This window comes from Neomonachus schauinslandi, chromosome 3, assembly GCF_002201575.2.
Source record: "Neomonachus schauinslandi chromosome 3, ASM220157v2, whole genome shotgun sequence".
Taxonomy (NCBI): Eukaryota; Metazoa; Chordata; class Mammalia; order Carnivora; family Phocidae; genus Neomonachus; species Neomonachus schauinslandi.
Genome location: NC_058405.1, coordinates 2,937,014 through 2,958,306, shown reverse-complemented (window position 1 = coordinate 2,958,306; position 21,293 = coordinate 2,937,014). Strand labels below are relative to the sequence as shown.

General features: G+C 53.4%; 1 protein-coding gene across 1 annotated transcript in view; it reads right to left on the bottom strand.

Moving 5' to 3' along the window:
• COL4A1 (collagen type IV alpha 1 chain) overlaps positions 1–21,293 on the bottom strand; it is a 136,187-nt gene that overhangs the window by 21,009 nt on the left and 93,885 nt on the right. The window contains exons 19-36 of the mRNA XM_021695995.2: positions 20,397–20,481; positions 19,867–19,902; positions 17,411–17,575; positions 15,905–16,000; positions 14,613–14,696; positions 14,011–14,081; positions 10,264–10,455; positions 9,585–9,753; positions 6,687–6,779; positions 6,494–6,598; positions 4,612–4,709; positions 3,578–3,728; positions 2,797–2,910; positions 1,927–2,094; positions 1,749–1,838; positions 777–929; positions 524–622; positions 320–409 (exon numbers count right to left, since the gene is read on the bottom strand). Coding sequence (XP_021551670.1) covers positions 320–409; positions 524–622; positions 777–929; positions 1,749–1,838; positions 1,927–2,094; positions 2,797–2,910; positions 3,578–3,728; positions 4,612–4,709; positions 6,494–6,598; positions 6,687–6,779; positions 9,585–9,753; positions 10,264–10,455; positions 14,011–14,081; positions 14,613–14,696; positions 15,905–16,000; positions 17,411–17,575; positions 19,867–19,902; positions 20,397–20,481 — 2,059 coding nt within the window. The remainder of the gene's footprint in view (positions 1–319; positions 410–523; positions 623–776; positions 930–1,748; positions 1,839–1,926; positions 2,095–2,796; positions 2,911–3,577; positions 3,729–4,611; positions 4,710–6,493; positions 6,599–6,686; positions 6,780–9,584; positions 9,754–10,263; positions 10,456–14,010; positions 14,082–14,612; positions 14,697–15,904; positions 16,001–17,410; positions 17,576–19,866; positions 19,903–20,396; positions 20,482–21,293) is intronic.

Below are 21,293 nucleotides of genomic sequence, written 5' to 3'. Positions count from 1 at the left end.
GCGCTGGCGGCTGGCCCGGACTGCACGGGGGACATGGTGGCCAGGTGGACAGTCACCTGGAGGTAATCGAAAGGTGACGGCAGACAGCCCATGTTTTGTTTTACTGAACTGTGCTTTTCTTTTTTTTAGCAGTGGTCGCTGTGTCAGCCAAGTGCCACTGATCCTGAGGCATGAGGCCATACAGGACTGAAGATGTGCACTGGGGTCAAAGACTGGATTACACCCTCGGGTCAAGGCGCATCCTCCTACAGCCCTGTCCCACCAGCCCTGGTGCGTTCCTTCCTTTAGAAAGAAGACACCTTCTCTGAATCCGGTGTACCTGGCAGGCCCATGCCACCAACCGATCCTTTGGGTCCAGGGAGTCCTGGGGCACCCGGGGTTCCACCTGTGCCTGGGTCACCTTTAGGTCCTAGGGAACAGAGAAAAACCGGCAGGTTAATGCCAATGAACAGTGCTGGGTGACATTCCCTGAGCCCCCTAGCACGAGCTCCCGCCGTGCGGTGGGCTGAACCTCACTGCATACCTGGCTGCCCAGGATGCCCCGCCTGCCCGTCCTTTCCAGGTACTCCCGGGGTTCCAGGGTCTCCCCGGGATCCTTTATCACCAGTTGGTCCGGTCTGTCCTGCACGTCACAGAAAAAAGAGTGATGAGGACCCACGTCTGCTTAAAAGGCAAACTGCTGCAGAAACACAGGTTGGGTTGATATTACCGGTGTGGAGCTACAGACCTGGTCAGACATGCAGCCCTACCCCCCACCGGACCCCTCATCCAGTCACCTTTCTCTCCTTGGTCTCCCTTCTGACCCTTCATGCTGCCCATGTCCACCTTATCCATGGAGCCAGGCTTGCCGGGGAGACCCACGTCTCCTTTGTCCCCCTTGAAGCCAGGGTCTCCCCTGGGCCCCGAGGAGCCCGGGAAGCCGTGGTCCCCTGCAGAGGAAAGACAAGCACCGGTGAAGTGTGGCCAAGGCCTCGGAGGCAGCGACACTGTGTGGCACGCCTTCTGCTGAAGGAGGGAGGAAGAACTCGCCGCCTAGCCACACGCAGCACAAAGGAGCAGGGCGTGGCGAGTGTCTGAGCTACCAGAGGAATCTGGCCCAGGAAATAAGCAGTAAAGCCATTGTTTACAATTTAGTATTTGCTAATGACTCTACTGTATTTGTGACTCTGCTTATTACCGGTTTAAACACTTTACACCTTCCCTCTTTCCTAAGGACCCTCATCATGTCTGTTCACGGTGCCCCTCAATTCGATACAGAACAATAAAATGGGAATTCTCTTGTTCTACTAAACAAATGACCATTTCTATGTCTCACAAAGTCAATTTGTTAAAAAAAAAAAAAAAAAAATATTTTGGACCAATTTCAAACAACAAGGTAAGAAATAAAAATGAAGACTTATAAATTTGCCCAGTTTGCTAACTTGATTCTAAGGCCTCAGTTCCTGTGCCCTTGCAGGACTGCAGATCCCACCAATCCTATAAAAACAAACCAACTCCAACATCCCAATAAGGAACAGCTGAAAACCTGTCTCATTTGGTTTGGGGCAGAGCACAGCCCCTGCTCCCACATGCACCGCCCACCAGGAGCTCCCACCGGAGGAGGGGGTCCCCCCAACCCTCGCCTGACCTTCTTGACTTCTTTCCTTTGCCTCTTGCTAGGAAACAGGACCTACACCCACTCAAGAGTTTCCAAGAAACACAGAGACACGGACACAAGACAGGCTCTGCTTGAGCTGCCTACTCCCCACCTTTCTCTCCTGGCAATCCTGGCAGGCCCGCTGGTCCCGGTGAGCCAGGCTGCCCCGGGGTCCCCATGACGCCCATCTCTCCCTTGGGACCTGTGGCCAGACGGAAGGACAGTGAATGCTGACTGCAGATGCTACAGGTCACAAACAGACAGGGGGCCGGAGTTCACAAATCATTTACCTGGAAACCCAGGAACCCCAGGTGTGCCCTGCTGTCCAGGGAGACCAGGGAGCCCCGACTGTCCCGTCAGGCCAGGCAGCCCTTGGGACCCTTTATCTCCTTTGGGACCTGGCATGTCCAGGCCTGGAAATCCGGGAAAGCCCTTCTCTCCTTTCACTCCAGGAGGGCCTGAGGGGGTGAAGAGCAAGAGCAGTTAGCAGGATCTGCAGGGAGCCCTGCGGGGCACCCCCCGGGCTCAGCGGGAGCTTTCTGCAGGAGGCACGTGAGTGCGCGAGCCGTGCTGGGGGCCGGGATGCTCCCACCATCCCAGGTGGTGGCGTCTAGAGCCATGGGGCGGTCCTGCGGGGACAAGGCCCGGAGACCAAGCCCTCCCCTCTGCCATCAGTGGGCAGCAGCCTCCACTGCCACCAGCCCCAGGCCTGTCCGCAGTGTTCGCACCCCACGCTAGCTGCTTTTCAACCGTGTTCGGGGATCGTCTTGTCGGCCCACCAGCACTGTCTCACTTCCGGGACTGGTCACTAAAGGCAAAGGCAGCTCCTAGCCATGGGCCAGTTTATGGGACCCACAACTTACTAACCTCCCCCACCCCACGGGAAAGTAAGATGGAGAGGCCCGTCATTTTAAGTAAATGAAAATGTCACTGAATATACATCTCTGGCAGGTAAACCAGGCTCAGTGGGAGGAAAAGAAAGACGCCTACAACCCTTCATTTAAGTGAACATCAGACCGGTTTCCACGAAGCAGAATCGTCCTTTCCCCCTCTTACTCGCAAGGGAGCACTAATCCCCACTTTACGCAGACTCCTGACGGCCCGTCCCCTCCATCAGCATGCTTTGGGGAAGCAGTAATGGTGGGAGAATGTCCCATCACCTGAGGATCCTGGTGGTCCCTGTCCTCCGGGGGGGCCCATCGCTCCGGGGGGGCCAATTCCAGGAGCTCCCGGAGCTCCTTTGGGACCTTGTAATCCAGGCGGTCCTGGGTCACCTGGATGGGACGAAATTGTAAATAAACCGCATACAGACCTTGGCATGTCTCACAGCACACACTACCCACCCACACGATAAACCACAACGACACGGTACCGTAAGGTCTAGCCTCCTATGCTTTCCATCATTCACTTGACACACATTTACAGAGCACGTGACAGGGGCTCTCTGCACACACCAAATAAACAGGCCCCAGCCCCTGCCGCCGTCTAGACTTGTCTGTAAGAAGTCACCTCGGGGCCTCGGGTGGCTCAGTTGGTTAAGCGTCTGACTCTGGATTTCGGCTCAGGTCATGATCTCAGGGTCGTGAGATCGAGCCCCACACGGGGCTCCCCGCTCAGCGCGGCGTCTGCTTGAGCTTCTCCCTCTCCCTCTGCTCCTCCCCCTGCTCATGCTCTCTCTCTCACTCTCTAAATAAATAAATAAAAATCTTTGTCGTTGTTGTTTTTTAAGATTTTATCTATTTATTTGACAGAGAGAGCCCCAGCGAGAGAGGGAACACAAGCAGGGGGAGTGGGGGAGGGAGAAGCAGGCTCCCCGCCGAGCAGGGAGCCCGATGCGGGGCTCGGTCCCAGGACCCCGGGACCGTGACCTGAGCCGAAGGCAGACGCTTGACGACTGAGCCACCCGGGCGCCCCAATAAAAATCTTAAAAAAAAAAGTTACCTCTGATTCCCTGAAGGCCTGGGGGGCCGATAGCACCATGCTCTCCAGGAACGCCTGCTCCCCCGATGTTCCCCTTCTCTCCAGGTGTGCCAGGAATGCCGGGAAGACCCGGCAATCCTTTGAGTCCTGGTAGACCAATGCCCGGCTCTCCCTGGAAATTCCCGAAGCAAGGAGAAGCCGGTTCACCATAGCCCAGGAACTCAAGCCCAGGGCGCAGGTGCAGACAGTCAGTAAGGACCAAGCTACCTGCCCATGCACACCTGCCCGATACCCACAGCCACTACCTGCCCTCCCAATAGAAAGGAACAGGCCAGGCTAGCCTTTCATTGGCAAAGTGAAACTACTGCCCTTGGCCCTTTCTCCCATTTCACATGATGCCTTCTAGCAATTTCACTTCCCTTCCTTATAATCAGAACAGGAAAATATCTGTCCCCTGGTCAGCTATACTTGCTGAGCAGAATTTCAAGTATCAGCAAAAGGCAGAGGGATGTTTGAGGCAAGGAGAGTCCCGAAGTCACACTAGCCCAGGGGTCCCCAACTGGGGCCATTCCCCCGCCCCCTGGGTGACATTTGGTAATGTCCAGAGATAGTTTTGGTTGCCATGACTGGGGGTGAACGCAGGGTGTTCCTCTGGTATCTGTGGATAGAGGCCACGGAGGGGGCGGCTGAAGCCCCATCATATCCCAGGCAGCCCCTGCCACAAAGAATTACTGGGCCAGCATGTCAGTAAAAGTAGGCTCTCCCAGGTGGCTTGCACGCAGCCTTCTCCTGCCACTCCCAGGAAGGCCCACCCTGGACCCTGAGATGCGCTACACACACAGGTAAGCATGTACTCCAAAAACTGGAACAAACGATTCCCTCAAAACATCAACCACCACGTACCAGCACTTTCTTCCTTTCTACTCTGTGCTATTTCTTTAACCAACAAAGCATGCTGATCCAACATATGCCGTGACACTAATAAGCCACATTTTATGGGTCTAATTAACAATAAGGATGAGGAAACAGCAATCCAGAAAGCACTCGGCACCCACCTTTTGGCCGGGCACACCCGGGTTGCCAGGTAAGCCGTTAAATCCCGGGCGACCCGGACTCCCAGGAGGTCCCACGTCTCCAGGTAAGCCATCAACACCTGTTAGGAAGAGTCACAAAACCACCAATGTACTAAAGCTATTCCCCGCTTTCCTTGCCTCCCTCACACTTGCTCAGATGTCACTGGACTGAGCAACTGAACTGAACTGGCCAACAACAAAGAGCCCTTTGAGGTGGTTCTAAGAAGAGCATGGGGCCTCGCTCGCCATCGGGGGAACCACCGGTGCCCACTGGGGCAGCTTGGGTGCCCTGGACCACGTGCAGTGCCTGCCGCCCTCCCTGTCTCTCTCCCACCGTCCCCTCTCCCCTTCCTTCCGCTCAGCTTTTCCTCCTGTCCCACCCCCCAAACAAAACAAAGACCACCGTGGCACGTGCAGCCTAGGGTAGCCCTCCCACTCTGCGGCTCCGAGCGTGCCACCGCTCGGGGCAGCCCTGCCGCCTGTTCGAGAGCCCACCCAGATCCACTGGAGCACACCCACATTTTTCACAAGACGCCCCGGGAGTCCCAGACGCTCTGGTGTGAGCAGCGCCGCTGCAGACCATGGGTTCTTGAACGCAGCTGCGCCACACCAAAGGCGCGTGGGGCATTTAGAGACTGGGCCCCAGCCCTAAAAGGCCCAATGGGCTAACAGCTACCCCGTGGCTCTACTGTGCATGAAGGTCCCCCTGTGGGATGCAGAGGTCCACGACGCGCGGTGATCTGTAAGTATGCAGAGGTCACACATGCTGTGGGGCTGTGGTACTGGGGGGTCTCGTCAGAGAGTGGACCTAACCGCCCACCAGTGTGCGCATCGCCAAGCCGCTCTGAGTGGGCAGCCAGCCTCCAACAAGGACACCCTACCAGCTAACTCTTCTACCTCTCAGGATGGCGCTATGGTGCTCACAGGGGAGAGGGTGGGGCTCGGGAACAGGCAGAAGGCCTCAGCACTGTCCCTGTGAACTGGGAGGGTCGCCAAGGGCCTTCTGCCCTGTAAGCCGGAGAGACGTGGCCACGTGCGTGTGTGGGTGCAATGCAGCACCTGGAGGGGTGTGCAGGCCCGTAACTCTGCCAGCAGGTGTGACACAGGCTGAGCCTCTGGACGGGAAGCTAGGAGCCTCGAGAGCTCTTTCCACTAGGTTTGCACACACGGCCAGGAAAACTGGGGTCAGGACGCCGGCCCGAGCAGGAAAGAGATGTCCCTTATTGCACACAGCGCCTGCTCAGTCCTGGACCGAGGTCCACGACGGCAAGTCTACGTCAGGGCCCACCCACAGGAAGACAGACCCACGAGAGGAACAGAAGCAGTCAAACTGTCCTCCTGACCGCCTTACTGTTTCCAGAAAGAAGTTCTGGTTCTAACATGTCAGCACCCCATGCAGACCCAGGCTCTGCGGTGTGGGGGCCTTCTCCCCCTGAGAGTGAAGCCCCCTCCCTCATGTTCCCCAGCTCCCTTCCCGCTGACCCACACCCAGCCTGGCGCGGGGCCTGGCAGCTCTGCGCATCCCCCACGCTGATGAGGAGAACACCCTGAAATGCAGCTTCTGCCAGCTCCCTGGGCAGCTGCCGGGTCCTGACGTCTCAACCCCTCCCCGCCAACCCACCGCCTCGGTGACTGCATTCGCTATCCTCCAGACTTCCGCAAGCTCCCCTGAAGGGCAAGTCACCAACTCAAACAGTGTGTTTACATGCATTGCCTCCTCTCCCCTAGGATTCGTGGGAATGAACAGAATGGCCACGGCCCTCGGTGCCAACCAACCAGGGAACGGATGCGACGGCGGGGGCCCGAATGGGCCGTGGGCAGAGCAATGGCCCCCCTCAGGGGCTGGCTTGTCCTGCAGGTTTACCTTTGGGGCCGGGGGGCCCTGGAAATCCGATTCCGGGCTGGCCGACAGTGCCCTTCTCTCCTGGGAGGCCTGGCCTTCCTGGGGTTCCAGGAAAACCTCGGTCACCTGTTGTGAGCAAGACCAATAGTCAGTGAGAGAAAAACCTGTCATTGTTCCAAGCGTAACTCCAGGCAAACGAGAGCGTTAAAAGTACCTTGTGGCCCTGAGAAGCCTGGGGGTCCCGGAAGTCCTTGTGCTCCAGGGGGACCAGGTAGGGGCACAACTTTTCCTGCTTCACCCTTGGGACCTAGGGGAAGAGCAAAGACACGGTATGAGAGCCTACATCCCATCCTGAGCGAGGACGCAGCGAGCGAGCCCATGTGCTGTCCCCAGCACACTGCCTACCTACAGAGCAGCCCCACCTGCATACCTCCACCTCCTACCTCTACTTTTCTAGAATCTTTCACAGAGAGCTCTTCCTCTTTTCCCCAAAATTTACAGCCAAAAGGACCTAGATATTTGACACATGAATTCCCTAAGAGTCCAAAATAAGAGTCACAAAAAGCTAGAAAATCTGTAACAACAAGAAATGAGAGGACCCTGAGTAATTTCTTAATTAGCCTGTCTGGAACAGTCAAAACACTTTTAGCGTTCTCCCTCAATTTATCAGACAATACCAATTCTACGTTGCTTTGGGGCAGCCCTAAATTACGTTCATCTGGTGGGACGTGCTAAGTGGGTGATCAGCACAATCCGTAAGAATGTAGCTGGACAGCCGTGTGCCCTTTGGAGCAGCCCGGGCCCGAGGTGCAGCCCAGCCCCAGGTGCTCGTGCCTGGGAGACCCACTGGGGGTCAGGATTTAGCTGCCGGGACAAGACCAAAGGGGTCACCTCCAGGATGTGTGCACGGACTCTCCACACACCCTATACGAATGCAAGACATATGGGGCTTCCCAGGAACGGCCAAAACATTCTTTCGCTGCAGACTCTGAGAAATGCCAACCGAATGACCCCAACACATACTTGCTATCAGTTCCACCCTGGGAACAAGCCTTTAATGTCACCAGAGTAAACACAGCTCTGACAGATCAAAGAAGCCTGCGTTTCTAATCCAGAAGCTGCCTGGGTCTGGATGGCCAAGCAAGTCTACAGAATGCAGACAGCTGACCATCAGCACTGTCAACACCTCCTTCAGGAACCTTCCTCCTTCCCTTCCTGCTAGGATGCATCTGTGTGTGCCCCAGTTGGTCTTTCTGAAGGTAGTTTCTGGCCAAGAAGCGCCTGATTCCTTTTTATGGTTCTGCAAATTTTCAGATCCAAAGAACACTTGAGATGCTGATTTTGGAGTCAGGAGCTATGGGGAAGAGATCACAGGTCCCTTTTCCAAGATGGGCGGGGGGGTGTCTTCCTAGGTCAAACCCAGTTATTTCTCTGCCCCCAAAGGAGTCACCAAAGAAACATTTCTGGGATCCTTGCTAAGCCACAAACAATGGTCAAGGGAGTCATAACTGGGTGCTAGGTAATCATGAGCCATACAACCAACGAGAATGATAGTAAGAAATACAGTAGGGCGCGATGCTTGCACTTCCAACAAAGACAGGCTAACGTGCCCCGTACAGAAGAGCTTATGAATCTGACACTATCATGTAATAAGCAAGTAATGGTTCCCAGTGGGATAGGAACTGATAAAACTTGGGCTGGATATATGGCTTGTGACAGAATCGGCGGATCAGTGAGCACAAAGGCCATGCAGTCGCCACCCCCCATCAACAGTTCCACTGTGTGTGTCTCAGTCTCCCCACGGTCAACCGTGGCGTGGCTCAGGAGGTCCATGGTAACTGGACGCTGCATATGTGCTCGCGTCATTCACCTCACGTCACCTCACCACGGAGACACTCTGTCACGTCCCCTCGTCACAAGAAGAAGGGTGGGCACAGGACGAGAAGGTATATTGCGAGAGACACACACATCCACACGACGTTCATTACACTGTGTGGTTGTAAGTGCTCTATTTTGCTCCTGGTTGTTCTTGGTAATCTCTTCCCGGGCCTCATTTATATTTTAACTTTGTCACAGGTCTGTATGCACGGGAGAAACCTAGCGTATGCGGGGTTCAGTACTGTCCTGGCTGCAGGCTTCCACGGGGGTCCTGGAACGTGTTCCCCCAAGTATGTCATCTAATTCCTCCCTAGCTTGGTCACACAGCTACTTACTATGTGGTTCAAGCTTTACCAGTCACACAACTGTAATCACCCGAAGTCCTTCTGTTCATTTCTAGGACTTCTAGGACATTTCTTAGCCCTGCACTCTTCCTTCCCTCCTCGGTGCCCAAGCCCTTCCTGGCCTCTGCTCTTGCAGCCCGAGGAGGGTGGGGGGGCCAGGGAACGACGGGAGTGATCGGTTTCTAGCCTGAAGCATATTCCACGACCTGCACCTGGGAGCCTGCCGTGTGCCAGGCCAGGGGCCACCCCATGACCACCACCATCCCTGATAACACGCAGGGCGCAAAGGGGGAGTGAGCGTGTCCGTGGGAAAGCCTCGTGTCGGCCTCGCACCACGTGCTCTGCCAAACCCCCAGCAGTGCGCACCGGGAGGGCAGGGCCACGCCTGTCTGGCTGCCGCCGCCCCACCACTGGGCACACAGGCCCAACGGAGACACGGTGCGCAAGTGACCGAAGTCAGCCCCTCACTGAACAGCAACGGTGAGGCAAAGACCACCCGGAATCAGCCCATAGGCACCTGCCCATCCGTGGAGAGGTGAGACTACCCGGTTTGGAACATACAGAAGCCAACGTGGACTGTTCACCAGGGAGACACAGAAAATAGGTAAGGAGAAAAAAAACAAGCTCATGTTGGTATCCCTTCCACAGAGAAGGCCCACTTGAACTGGAAAGCACTGCATCCTCATGAGAAGAAAAAGCATCTATCAATTCAGATGCTTTGCAGCCAGATTCTACACATCACCGGGCCCTTCTTACACATGAGGCCACAAGGTACGGTATCGCTACAGTAGGGCCCAGGCCAGGCCACCTCCTGTAAGAAGGGACACCAGACTCCTGTCCCCACGTCGTGGAGCCCAGTGCTCTGTGCACCTGAGGTCCTCGGGCCTCACCTGGCTGGCCTGGGGATCCAGGGGTCCCCGGAAAACCCGCTTGTCCTTTGTCACCAACAGGGCCAATAGGGCCAAACCCTGGAGGCCCAGGAGGGCCGATGTCACCTCGACTGCCGGGGAATCCAACTCCCCCAGGGGGTCCACGCTCTCCTTTCAATCCTACTGAACCCTGACACGCAAAGAGAAAAGAAACGTTATCAGCAGACATACCAACATGTGTTCATCTCACATCCCTCCACCATCTGTAGTAAATAAGTATCAGAGTTTAACTGGCTTATGCTATTTATTGACTTCCCCCTCTACAAAGGTCAACTGGCAGTTAATAAATGACACAGCATTCCTGTCTATGCTGGGCAGGCACCCTCCCTCCCCACACAAGGACACCCTTCACAGAGTGAAGTATTTGTATCTGGAACTGTCTTTTCAAGGATAACTTGCAGGCCACTAACTCTAAACTTCACGTCCCATCTGACATGCGAACATCCAACACATAGGCGCCAGAAGGTACCCGTGCACTGTCCCCCCACTGTTCCCGTCAACATCATCAACGCCTACGTTTGCAAACTTAAAGTCTCCCCAAGGACCACTAAACATGTAGCTACGATGCAAATAGCTCATTTCTTCATTCTTTGCAGATCTGCTTATAAAGTGGGCATTCCAACTCTGGAAATAAACATACCGGGGAGCCTTTGGGGCCGGGCAGACCCGGATGGCCATCTCTCCCAGGAGACCCTGCTCTGCCTGGCATCCCAGGCTGTCCTGGAAAGCCTGGGTCTCCTTTGTCTCCTTTGAGCCGTGCGTCGAAGTAAATCTCGCCAGGCTCTCCCTTGGCTCCCGGCTGGCCCATCAGCCCTGGTGTGCCTTGCGGGCCCTACGAGCAACAAATGGAAGACATCAGTGCACAAAATAGGCCAGCAGCATTGTTACATAGCCAACAATGATACTGAGAAGTCACCTCCTTGAAAAACAGCATTATGTTCAATCTTATTTTATTTTCTAGAAGCAAGCCAATAGCTCTGTGACAAAGCCATGATCTGACCTCTCACTTCTTGTGTTTCTCTTACAATGCCTGAAAAAAAAAAGCCTTCACTGGGTATTGCAAACAGAGGCCAGGCTAGGGCGGGGGGCATGAGTGTGGCACCAAGCACCCAGCTTGGAGGACAGTCCCCAGAGAACCTGCTTGTTCCTTCCAACTGTTAACGTTCACAGGAACATTCTAGCAAGTGCTGGAAGCTGCTGAGTGTGTGACTTCTGGGGACCAAGAACTAGAGAAAGGGCTTCCAGGTGCAGACGCGTGAAGCGTCTGAGGGCAGGACGGCAACAGCAAGCAGAGAGTCTGGGGAGCGAGCGCCGGCCAGCCCCATCACCACTGTTCTGAGCAGTCAGCAAAAGAGAACGGACTTTCCCAGGAGACACACCCTAGCACATTTTCCAGTTCCTGGAAAGTTAAATCTTCAAGGAACGCCCACACCCACAGATGGTCTCTCCTCTAGCCTGAGAACTGGGGTTCACAAGGTTTTCAAATACTTGTCCCAAGTACTCATTCCCTTAGGCCTGAGAAAGAAATCGCTCAGCCTCCCTGCTGACTTGGCAGGATTGTACTCTTGGACAATTCATTTAATTTGAATTCCTTCTCCCACACTCCCTCTGAAACGGCCCTCGGATGTATGTGAGTCACATGTGACCACACACTTCTGTGTAGGTGTGTAACACAGAGTAAGGAGCTGGAAGACAAGGGACAGACCCAAATTCACACGATCTTTAGATTTTAGCATGGGGACCGTTTATTATGCACCCACCATGCGTCACGGCCCTCGGCACACCACTCTGGACTCGGAGCCCAGCTGCGCCGGCAAAACACCAGAAGCACCACCCAGCAGGTGAGGGAGCGGACCGTCCAAGACCTTGGTGGGGGGGTCGTGGAAAAGTCATTATTTAGTTCAAGGTGTTGTGGTCTCTTGTAGCTTTCTCTCTCGAGGTAACATAGCTCCTGTGCGTCCTTAAATCCCAGCTAAGCTGCGACTCCTCCGTGAAGCCCTCCCTGACACGTGTCCTGGGTTTCCACAGTGGAGCGAAAGGTCCTCATTACAGAAACTCTCCTCCCTGCGCACCTTTCTCTCCTCCAGTCTTTGGAGATGTTGAGGGCAGGCCTAAGGCTTTCTAACTTTGTGACCTGAACGTCTGCAGCTAGGGAGGTATTGCAGGAAGGAGAAGTTGACCAGGCAATATTCACCCATAAAAAATAAACCCCAATGTAAGAAATTACAACCAGTGTGTATTTTTCTCAACCTGGAAGGATCAGTGTTACTTTACGGTGATTATTCACAGACTAGAAATACAGTTTTCCAGGATGGCGAGCACACGGTGAGGAAATACCACTCTTTATCTTGATAATGGTGACCTTGCCGGCTAGGCTATCGTTCAAGGAAGAAATCTAGATATTTTTTTTGAAAGGTGACATCTTGACCCTAGGACACCTCCTGTGGCTTCTCTGCCACAGAACGTCCTAATCTTCAGCGATTCAAAGGTCTTTGGATCCACATTTCTTGACATAAACGAGGAGGAATCAAACGCTGCCTTGAACACCTCGCCTTGGCTCCATAAATTGGAGGAGATCCAACGACTATATGGTCTGCTTCTAACAAGCGCAGCCACCGCGGGGTGTCACAGCTCCTTTCAACTGACCGTCCCGATGGCCCCGAAACCCACCCAGGTCCCCGTGTGGAGCCAGCCTCTTGTGCCGCTCCCTCTTTCCCAAAATCCAACCCTCGGCCTTCAAAAGGACATGTCACAGAAACGCTATCCAAATCAAACAGGAAATCAGAGCATTTCATCTCTTTTCATCCTCATCTACTTTCCAGGATGCTCCGGGGTTCGCGGGCACCTCATGCAGCCCCAGCCTCACTCGAAGTGAGAGAGCCCCACCTGTGAGCCAGTTAAACTGTGGAGCTACGGGACAGCCTCAAATACAAGAGAAATTACTACCTGCTCAATTAAATTATTTACCCAGAAAACTGTTTTTACAAACTTGGCCGTCTGCAGAGAGAAAGGAGCTCCTGATGGGGAAGGCAGGGGATTAGAAGTTTTGTCGTGCATTGGCTTTATTTTCTTCTTCATCAGGACTTGTCCTCAACTGTCCTTCTCCCTCCGTTCTCTTTTCCCATTTTTATTAGATTTGGGGCTGGGGGGCTGGTGTCTGGATGGGATTTCAGGCAGAGTCGAGGCAGGAAGTTTCCAGGAAGGCCAAGTAGATAAAGACCATGTCCAGAGGTTAAAAGCATCCTCTGCTGCTTCTTCAAAGCGCTTCTGGCTTTGATCCCCACCAGAGTCAGGGCTTCCCAGTTATGTGAACTTCTCATTTATTTAGAAATATTTTAAACAATTGCAACTTGTAACTTAGCTCCCCAGGCACCAGGGAAGTTCTGGAAGCAGAATCCCGAGATCTAACTTCAAAGGAGGAAGCGATTGCTCAATCCCAGCTGCTTCAGTGCCATTTCAACTCACTTCTGCCCTGACCCGCTTTTATAGAAGCTGCCAGTAATATTTTTAAACATCACAAATGTTAAAGAGCTACATCAAAAAGGAATAAAATGCTAAAGATTTTATTTTCATCGTGACAGAAGAAAAAAGAAAAGCAAAAGGGAAAGCAGTAATGAAAGAAAGTGTGGAAAGTGGCTGACGCTTACAGAGCTCAGAAGAACAAAGAAAATACGAGAACCAGGCCCTGAGGTTTACGCGCTTTAGAAACAGAGCTGATTACGTGCAATAAAATGCCCTTCAATGCTCGGGATTACAACTATTCTCCTCTATTCAATGGCTTCTTTTTTAAACAAACTAGGAAAACTGGGGAGCTGATTTTCATTTAACTGTAAGGTTTCACGTCGATCCGAGATTACTTCATTTATAAATTTAGAAAAGCATCTTCACAATAGATACTGGCGGATAGGAATTTTCAAAACACGTCTCTGTGAGAGAATAAACAAATGTGGAATTCCTCAAAGGCGACAGGCCGGTGATCCTCTATTTCTCCACAAGAATACTGGCTCTGAACTTACTACGTTGTTTTTAAGTAACGGGTGTAACTGTTTGCAGATGGCTCCTGGTGGCACCATTTGTTTCAAGAGCCCCCGAGACCCTGTGGGAAGGTGACACACAGCATCCGGCTGCACCTGGACACAGGTACGTGGCACTTGAATTCTGACCAGGTGAGGAGAGAGGCAGGTGAGATGCAGATTCTGGACTCGACAGTCCTGCTCATCGTCAGGCGAAGGACACGGGGAGTAATTCTAGACTGCTCGACAAAGCCACACTTGACCAGCACCCAAATCATACAGCAAAGGCTGTGTTTGCAAACGCGACAATAGACACCTTTGTTAGTTGGCTTGGAGGCAACGTCTAATAAGTACGCAAACTCAGGTTTACTTACAGGCAATCCTTCCAGACCATCTCTGCCGGGTAAGCCTCTGTCGCCCTTCGGCCCTGGCTGTCCTGGGAAACCTTTCAGAAGACAAGGGAGATGCAGCACATTACTGCCTGAGACACATCCTCAAAACCCCAAAACTTTCGTTCTCCAGATTCAAGAGCACAGATATCTTGACATAAGTGGACGGTGTCTGAAGAATCTCCACAGAGTAGTAACAAGAATGGTCACAGTGGGCTCCAGAAGGGAAGCAGTGACCCCAAATTCGGACAAGGACCACTGAAGCAGCTGGTGACAAGAGCCCCCCCAACCCCAAGCCCCAGGACCACTTCCGCCAGAAACATGCCCTTCACTTCGGTTGAGGGAACGAAGGTTGTGGAGCTGAGGGAACCGTAGGCTGTTGACCTTTTGGTGCCAAATTTTAGATCAGCTTGATGATTTTCCACAAAGTGGACAAACCCCGGAAGCCTGACTTAAAATCTCATTATCAGGCTTTGGTTTGAATGTAGAAACTGAGGTCTCTCATGGCGCGAGATGCGTTTCCCTGTGAAGGCTCCAACCGACGGAAGAAAATTCAGGCCTGGTCCCTTTCACGTCTGGGGTCTTACCTATTTCTCCTGGGGGGCCCTGCGGCCCAGGGGGCCCACGAAGTCCTTCTGTGTCACAGATGAGGCAGCTGTCTCCTTTCTGACCTACAAAGGGAACACGGGGGTACGTATGCACACGTGAACCACTCCTGCACGCTCCACTCTGGCCAGACCCATTGCCGGGAACAGACGCAGGACCCACACAGACAGCCCAAGTCCCTGAAGTGCGGGCGAGGCAGAACAGGAGCCCACCCATGGGATGGGGACAGTGCAAGTTGGCTGGCGGCCAGCTGAGCTCTGGGCCCCATGGGATTCGCTCATGGGGAGACGCACCGCCGACCGAGGGCTGGGCGGGCTGGTGGGGCTACGGCAGGAGGATGGAGGTCTCAGCACAGAGAAGCTCCTGACCCCGTCGTAAGGTGGGACAGCCCAGCTCAGGAAGTACTAAGCAGCTGGTAACTAGAGAGAGTCACTGACACTGAGTGCCCCCTGGCACTCTGGGATGACTTCTAAGACCGTATCCATCGGGACCTCCGAAATCTAAAATTCTAAGGTGTTAGCTGCAACTGTTTTCATGCAGCATTTGTGTTGTAGACCTTGGAAGAGGAAGAGGCTTTGCAATCCAAAGCCAGCCATGGTGCCCAACGGGGTTGGTTTTGGGGGCAGACTCCTAGTCGCTCTACTCTCCGGCTGTTAAGAGACACACCATCATTGGACTGTCCAAGGGGTAGGACACGCTCAGACAGGACGGCGGACACGGTGAGAACCCACTGTGGGCACGACAGTGAAGAGAGGACCATGCGTCCTGGGCTGGGGTTACAGCAGATGCTGGAGATCAGTAACGATAATGCTGGGGGGGGGGGGGGGGGGGGGGGGGGCAGTCCCAGGGCAGCTGATGTGCTCACACGGATTGTGGGAACAGGGCCTGGAGGGGTGGTGAGTGTTGCAGGCACACGACGGTGACGGCTCAAAAGAAAGACATTTGCTCTTTGAGAAGGGCACTCTCAAACTCTGAACCGAAAGATCACGCTAAGGTATCAGTCTGAGGGTTTAATCTGCTGACCATGTAGACAGTGTCAGGGCCATGGCCCCCTGTTGCCTCCCAGGTGGCATCTCATGCTCTCTCCCCCCAAGCCCCCCCCCAGAAGCCCCACGTCGGGACACCCCGGCAGAGCTTCACGTGGGCAGCCACATGCTAGGAATGGACTTGGACAAGAGTTCCAAATACAGGAAGAACGTGCTCACGCCCACCCACATGCAGAAACAGATCCCATCCAAGCATAATCATTTTTTAAAACATCAGCATCTCTTACCTTTTTCTCCAACCTCGCCCGTGAGCCCTGGCTGCCCCGGAATTCCAGGGGGACCCTGATCCCCAGGCGGTCCAGGCTGACATTCCACAATTCCATCTGAAATGGATTTTTAAAAGTTACAGGATCATTCCCACCACCCGAAGAGAGGATTTGCATCCCCTCTTACTCAATCTCTACCGTAATACCAAACTGCTTTTAGGCTATTGTAAGAGCTGGAAACCCCGCTTTAGCTTCCTTCAAAACAATCCTAGAATGTTAACTCGAAAACAGGACCCACACAGCACCCAACTGATCACTCACCACAAGCTTTCACTGATAAAATATCGATTTGATGATCCTAAAGCACATTTCAGTTCATTAGTCCTGTCCTGTACCTTACTTCCTTTCTACCTTGCAAAGTACACACCATCGTCCTTATTTTACACATGAAAAAACTAGGCCGGGGGCACCTGGGTGGCTCAGTCTGTTGGGCATCTGCCTTCTGCTCAGGTCATGATCTCAGGGTCCTGGGCTCGAATCCAGCATTGGGCTCCCTGCTCAGCAGGAAGCCTGCTTCTCCCTCTCCCTCTGACCCCCACCCCCCCCCCCCGGCTCATGTTCTCGCTCGCTCTCTCTCTCAAATGAATAAATAAAAAATCTTTAAAAAAAAGAAAAAAGAAAATTCACACTGATCCTTTCTCCCAGTGAAGCTTCAAACCTGGAAATCCACTGTCCCCCCGCCCCAGTCCACATCTGCCCTCTGCATGGAGCCTCATCCATGAGAACTCCTTTTCTTAATGATGTGTCTGAATTCTAGCAAATAAACGGCCTGGAACCCGCTGCATGTGGACCCCCTTAGGTCAGCCCCACAGAAGACTAGGGTTTCAGGCGCTCTCAGGACACACGCTGCTAGTGACACGGCAGGACCTGCCTTGAAAACCTGAACGTATTCCCACTGGAATGACCTTGTCTGAAATTGTCTTACATTCTGCACTGGTATCACTTTGGGATCACAGGACCCCCTTAACTGAATCAAGAGTTTAATGTTCTGTGCTCAGCTTTGAGAGTGGGCTGACGAGAGACCCACCGCGCAAAATACCCCTCTATGTGAGGTCATCCGTTCGGTCACCACACAGACTGTCCCCTGCAGTCCCTTTCTTCTTAGTGCGTGTGTGTGTCTTAGTACTAGTTTGTGTCTCTAGAGGAACAAGAACGTGTTCTGTTTTCCGGAAGAACCACACGATTCAACGGCCTTGCTTTTTCCCTTTGACGCTGGGAGACTCAGGCCTGCTTAACATAGTTCTTACTCCTTCAACCAGTTTTACTGTTTGATTTTTACTATTCCTTTCTGCAGCATGACTAATTTTGCAAAGATACCTCAGTGGGATATGAATGACTCACCAATCCTCGGACACCCGGTCTTTTGTTACCACTTGAACTCTGAGTGCCCTCCCTGCGCCCCGCAGCTCTGGCCTGACACCTGTCCTACACGAGACGCCACATGCCATGGTCCCCAAGAGTACTTACTCGTGTGGCCTGGCTGTCCAGGGGGCCCGGGAAGCCCGGGGGGGCCCGGTTGCCCATCTCTTCCACTTGGTCCCGGCAAAGAGGTGCCTGGAAACCCTTGGTCACCTTTCTCGCCTCTTTCACCAGGAAAGCCAGGAGCACCCGCCTGCCCTGGTACCGGGAAGCCTGAAACCAGAACAAAATCTCATGTATGTCACCACAGTGCAAGGTCAACGTCCACAGCACAGATTAACTTCCTTAACTCTGTTCAAGGTAAAATGACTAGTGACCATCCCTGGAAAGGGAACTGTTCTACAGAAGTAAAAACAGACTGAACTATCAGGCTTCTTACCCCGTAAATGTTGGCAGCCAAATGCCCCCTACAACTTAACATTATGGAGAAGGGACTCACTACCCAGACGTGAAAAAATCTGTGCATTTCTTTTGCTGCAAACAGTATTCCCACCGCATGAATGAAAAGGCCACTGAGGGTACTGTGGGTCGATTTCATTTCCACTTAGAGGATAAGGGCATAAAAATGTCACCCACCAAAGAAAAGTGGACACAAGGCCCAGGGGACAGGAACTGGGCTGGCAATCGAAATTGAACAGCCAAGAAGTAAAGTTACAGACAAAAATGATGTTATGGGAGGAGCGTGAAGTTAGGTCTGAACACAGAAAGCCAAGCTGGGGGATAAGACAGCAGGGCCCCCGTGCTGGGCAGGTGCAGAGAAGAGCTCCCACTCATGCCGGGAGGAGCGCCAGCCTGGGGCTGCTCTTGGGGTCTCTGCTCCCAGCCCCGGCCACCAGGAGCGGGACGTGTCCGCAGCCTCGAACAGAGCAGAGCGCAGAGGACAGAGAGCATCCAGGAAGATGGCCGATCCCAGAGTCGGAGCTGCAGTCGTAGGAGAAGGAATGCTACCCCACTAAACCCCACATGCACTCGTCAGCACCAGCAGGACTGAAGGCAGCCCCTGGGGGCTGGGGTTTAGACCCCACGAGGGGAGGAGAAGCAGCACCCAGCTCGGCCCCAGAAGGGGACCCCATGGCTCACAGAGTGCAGCGCTCGCTGGGCCAGCGGCCGGACTTCAACCAGGGGAGAGCAGATAAGGCCAGAGCAGTTTCACAGATGTCTATCTATAATCACTGTAAGTTAAGAGGTGATCTGGCAGATAAAAGACATTAGAAGTAAATGCGGCGACACCAAGGGGAGACACGGAGTGATGTGTCCACTAGGATGGCTGGAAGGTCAGCATTTTCATAACCGCAGAGAAGAAAGTGGACGAAAACAGAGAAGGGCGATTTTAAAGCTAGATCCACAAGCTTTAGAAGGAAGGCAAGCAATGAGGGGCCCGAGCCCGGGGTTGGAGCAAGTCCTCAACGCAGGATGGCGTGGGGAATAGTCTGTTCCAGCAAAAAGGAACGAGCCCTGGGAGAAATTACAGCTGAAGAGCTGTCAGAAAGGGAAAGAGAAATAATGAAAAAGAATAAAACACAAAAATAAATTAAAAACATACAAAACCAAGAATGTAAGGATGCGGGCACTCGGCTGTGGTGTGGACTCTAGGTCACATGCAGGTTGCCCTCCCAGCTTTTCTGATCCGCTCCAGGGCCCGGGGGAGCACATGCACACGCACACACACGTTTGTGCACACGCACACAAGCGTTTTTACACAAACATCTGCACATGCACACACAAGCATCTGCACACGCAGACATGCAGGTGTGTGCACACCAACACTTGCACATGCAAACATACAGGTGTGTGCAAACATTTGCACACGCATACAGGTGTGTGCACACACAAGCACCTACACACAGACATACAGGTGTGTGCACGCACAAGCATCTGCACACGCAGACATACAGGTTGTGCACACAGACATTTGCACATGCAGACATACAGATGTGTGCACACACAGGAATTCCACTACTAAGCAGCAGGAATGATACAATCACACACTAAGTACAAGCGAGCCACATGTGATCTCACGGAGAAGCTAGATCAGAGATGATTAGATCATTAGGGGGTTTCAGCTAAGTCTGGTCCCAAGGGAGAAACAAAGTCTCCCTGGAGACGGGGAGTGTGGGCACTGATAGTGAGGGGCCTGTGGGACACTGGGGACCTGCACCCTTGGTGGGGGGGGGGGGGGGGGGGGGGGGGGGGGGGGCCGGGGCCCGGGGGGGGGGGGGGGGGGCAAGGAGACTGGGGGGTAGGTCTGAGCCAGGGAGAGAAGGTAGGACTTGAGGAGAGACGTGAGAACCCCCCAGGAACACACATAATCCCATGGCCACCTGTGACTTCCAAAGTAAACAACAACAGCTGTGAACACACCTTGCTGTCATTACTAGAAAAACATGCAATAGAATTGGCAGCCATTTCTTGCGGATCACTAACATTCAAGAAAAACACATTTGGGTTACGAACCACATAGACGTTGTACGACTGTTCCAACACAACCAGCCCAGCATGCTCACCTGGAGGACCTGGCTGGCCTTGTAATCCTGGGAACCCTTAAAAGAAAAGGGAGAGTCAGACAAACCAAGCCTGTGTGTCTGTCCCCACAAGGCCCTGGGTCAGCGGGGTGAGGGAAGGGCACTGGTGGAAACGCAGCGCCCTGGCCCTACAGAGCTGGACAGAGATGGGCTCTAGGAGCCCCAGTGCCAGGATGGAAGACAGACATGAGTCTGAGACAGGCCTTAGTCACCACGTGGTCCTACAAGGCCTATTGGTGTTACCAAACCGTGAGAGTGCAGGTGGAAAGTGGAAGAAAGGTAAAGGATAAGAGGACAGAAGGAAGGCGGGAGGAGGAGTGGGGAGGGAAGAGGAGGAAGGGAGGAGGGAGGGAAGAGAGAAGAGGAGGGGGAAAGACGAGGGAGGAAGGAGAGGGGAGAGGGAGGGGGAAGGAGAGGGGAGGGAGGGAGGAGGAAAGAGGGAAGAGAGAAGGAGGAGAAGGTAGGGGGGTGGAAAGAAGCGGGAGGAGGAGAAAGGAGAAAACAGAATGTACCTTTGGGGCCTGGCTCTCCTCTCAACCCTGGGGCGCCCGGGTACCCCCGCTCTCCTTTCTCTCCGGAGGGTCCTGGGCCGATGGCCTGAATTACAGAAGAGAAGATCACGGCGGTGCAGGAGAGTGGCTGGGCTGTACGTTATAGCAGTGCAGACGAAGAAACTAACACCTCTCCAAATCATCTCAAGAAAGGTGAGAGTAAAGAAAGGGTAGTGGGAGCGTGGGGGGGGGGGTCATGAGAGCACAGAAAACGGACCCCCCCCGCCCGTCCCCACCCCCCCAGAGCACTCTGCTGCAATTGTGCTTCCTCCTGTCATAACTGGCCTGCAGCAGTTCTACCCGGGAAGTGAAGCTAGAAAAATATTAGTTCTGAGGTTTCGGTTTAGAATTTCTAACTCTCCATACAAGCCATAAAATGAATAGTCTACTTTAAAGAGTACTGTCACAACACCCTTACATTTCCCCAGGCGATAAGTAACAGGAACGTGCAAATTTTTCACTGGAAGAGGTTTTCTGTTGTGTTGGGTTGTTTTGTTTTTTTTTTAATGGTCCAAAGCGGGGGACTTCCTCAAGGATGTAGGGATACAGGCCAAGAAGAACACACTACAAAGGAGTGAACTAGGTGAGCACAACTCTAAATCACAGAAATTTAAGGAAAATGACAAAATCAAATATTGCAGATTGCCCTTAAAACAGAGTTCCTTTGTAGCAATTAACAGATGTTATTAAAATCTGCTGATGCACTTATGATACAAACAGCCCACTCGACCGTGGCTGCTAGGTCACAGATACGGAAAGGGGGTCCTGAGTCTGCAGGAAGGAGGTTCTGAGCTTCCCCGCAGCCAGCCAGGTCCTGGAAGCGCACCCCAAGGAGGAATCATTCACGGCTGCACCCCC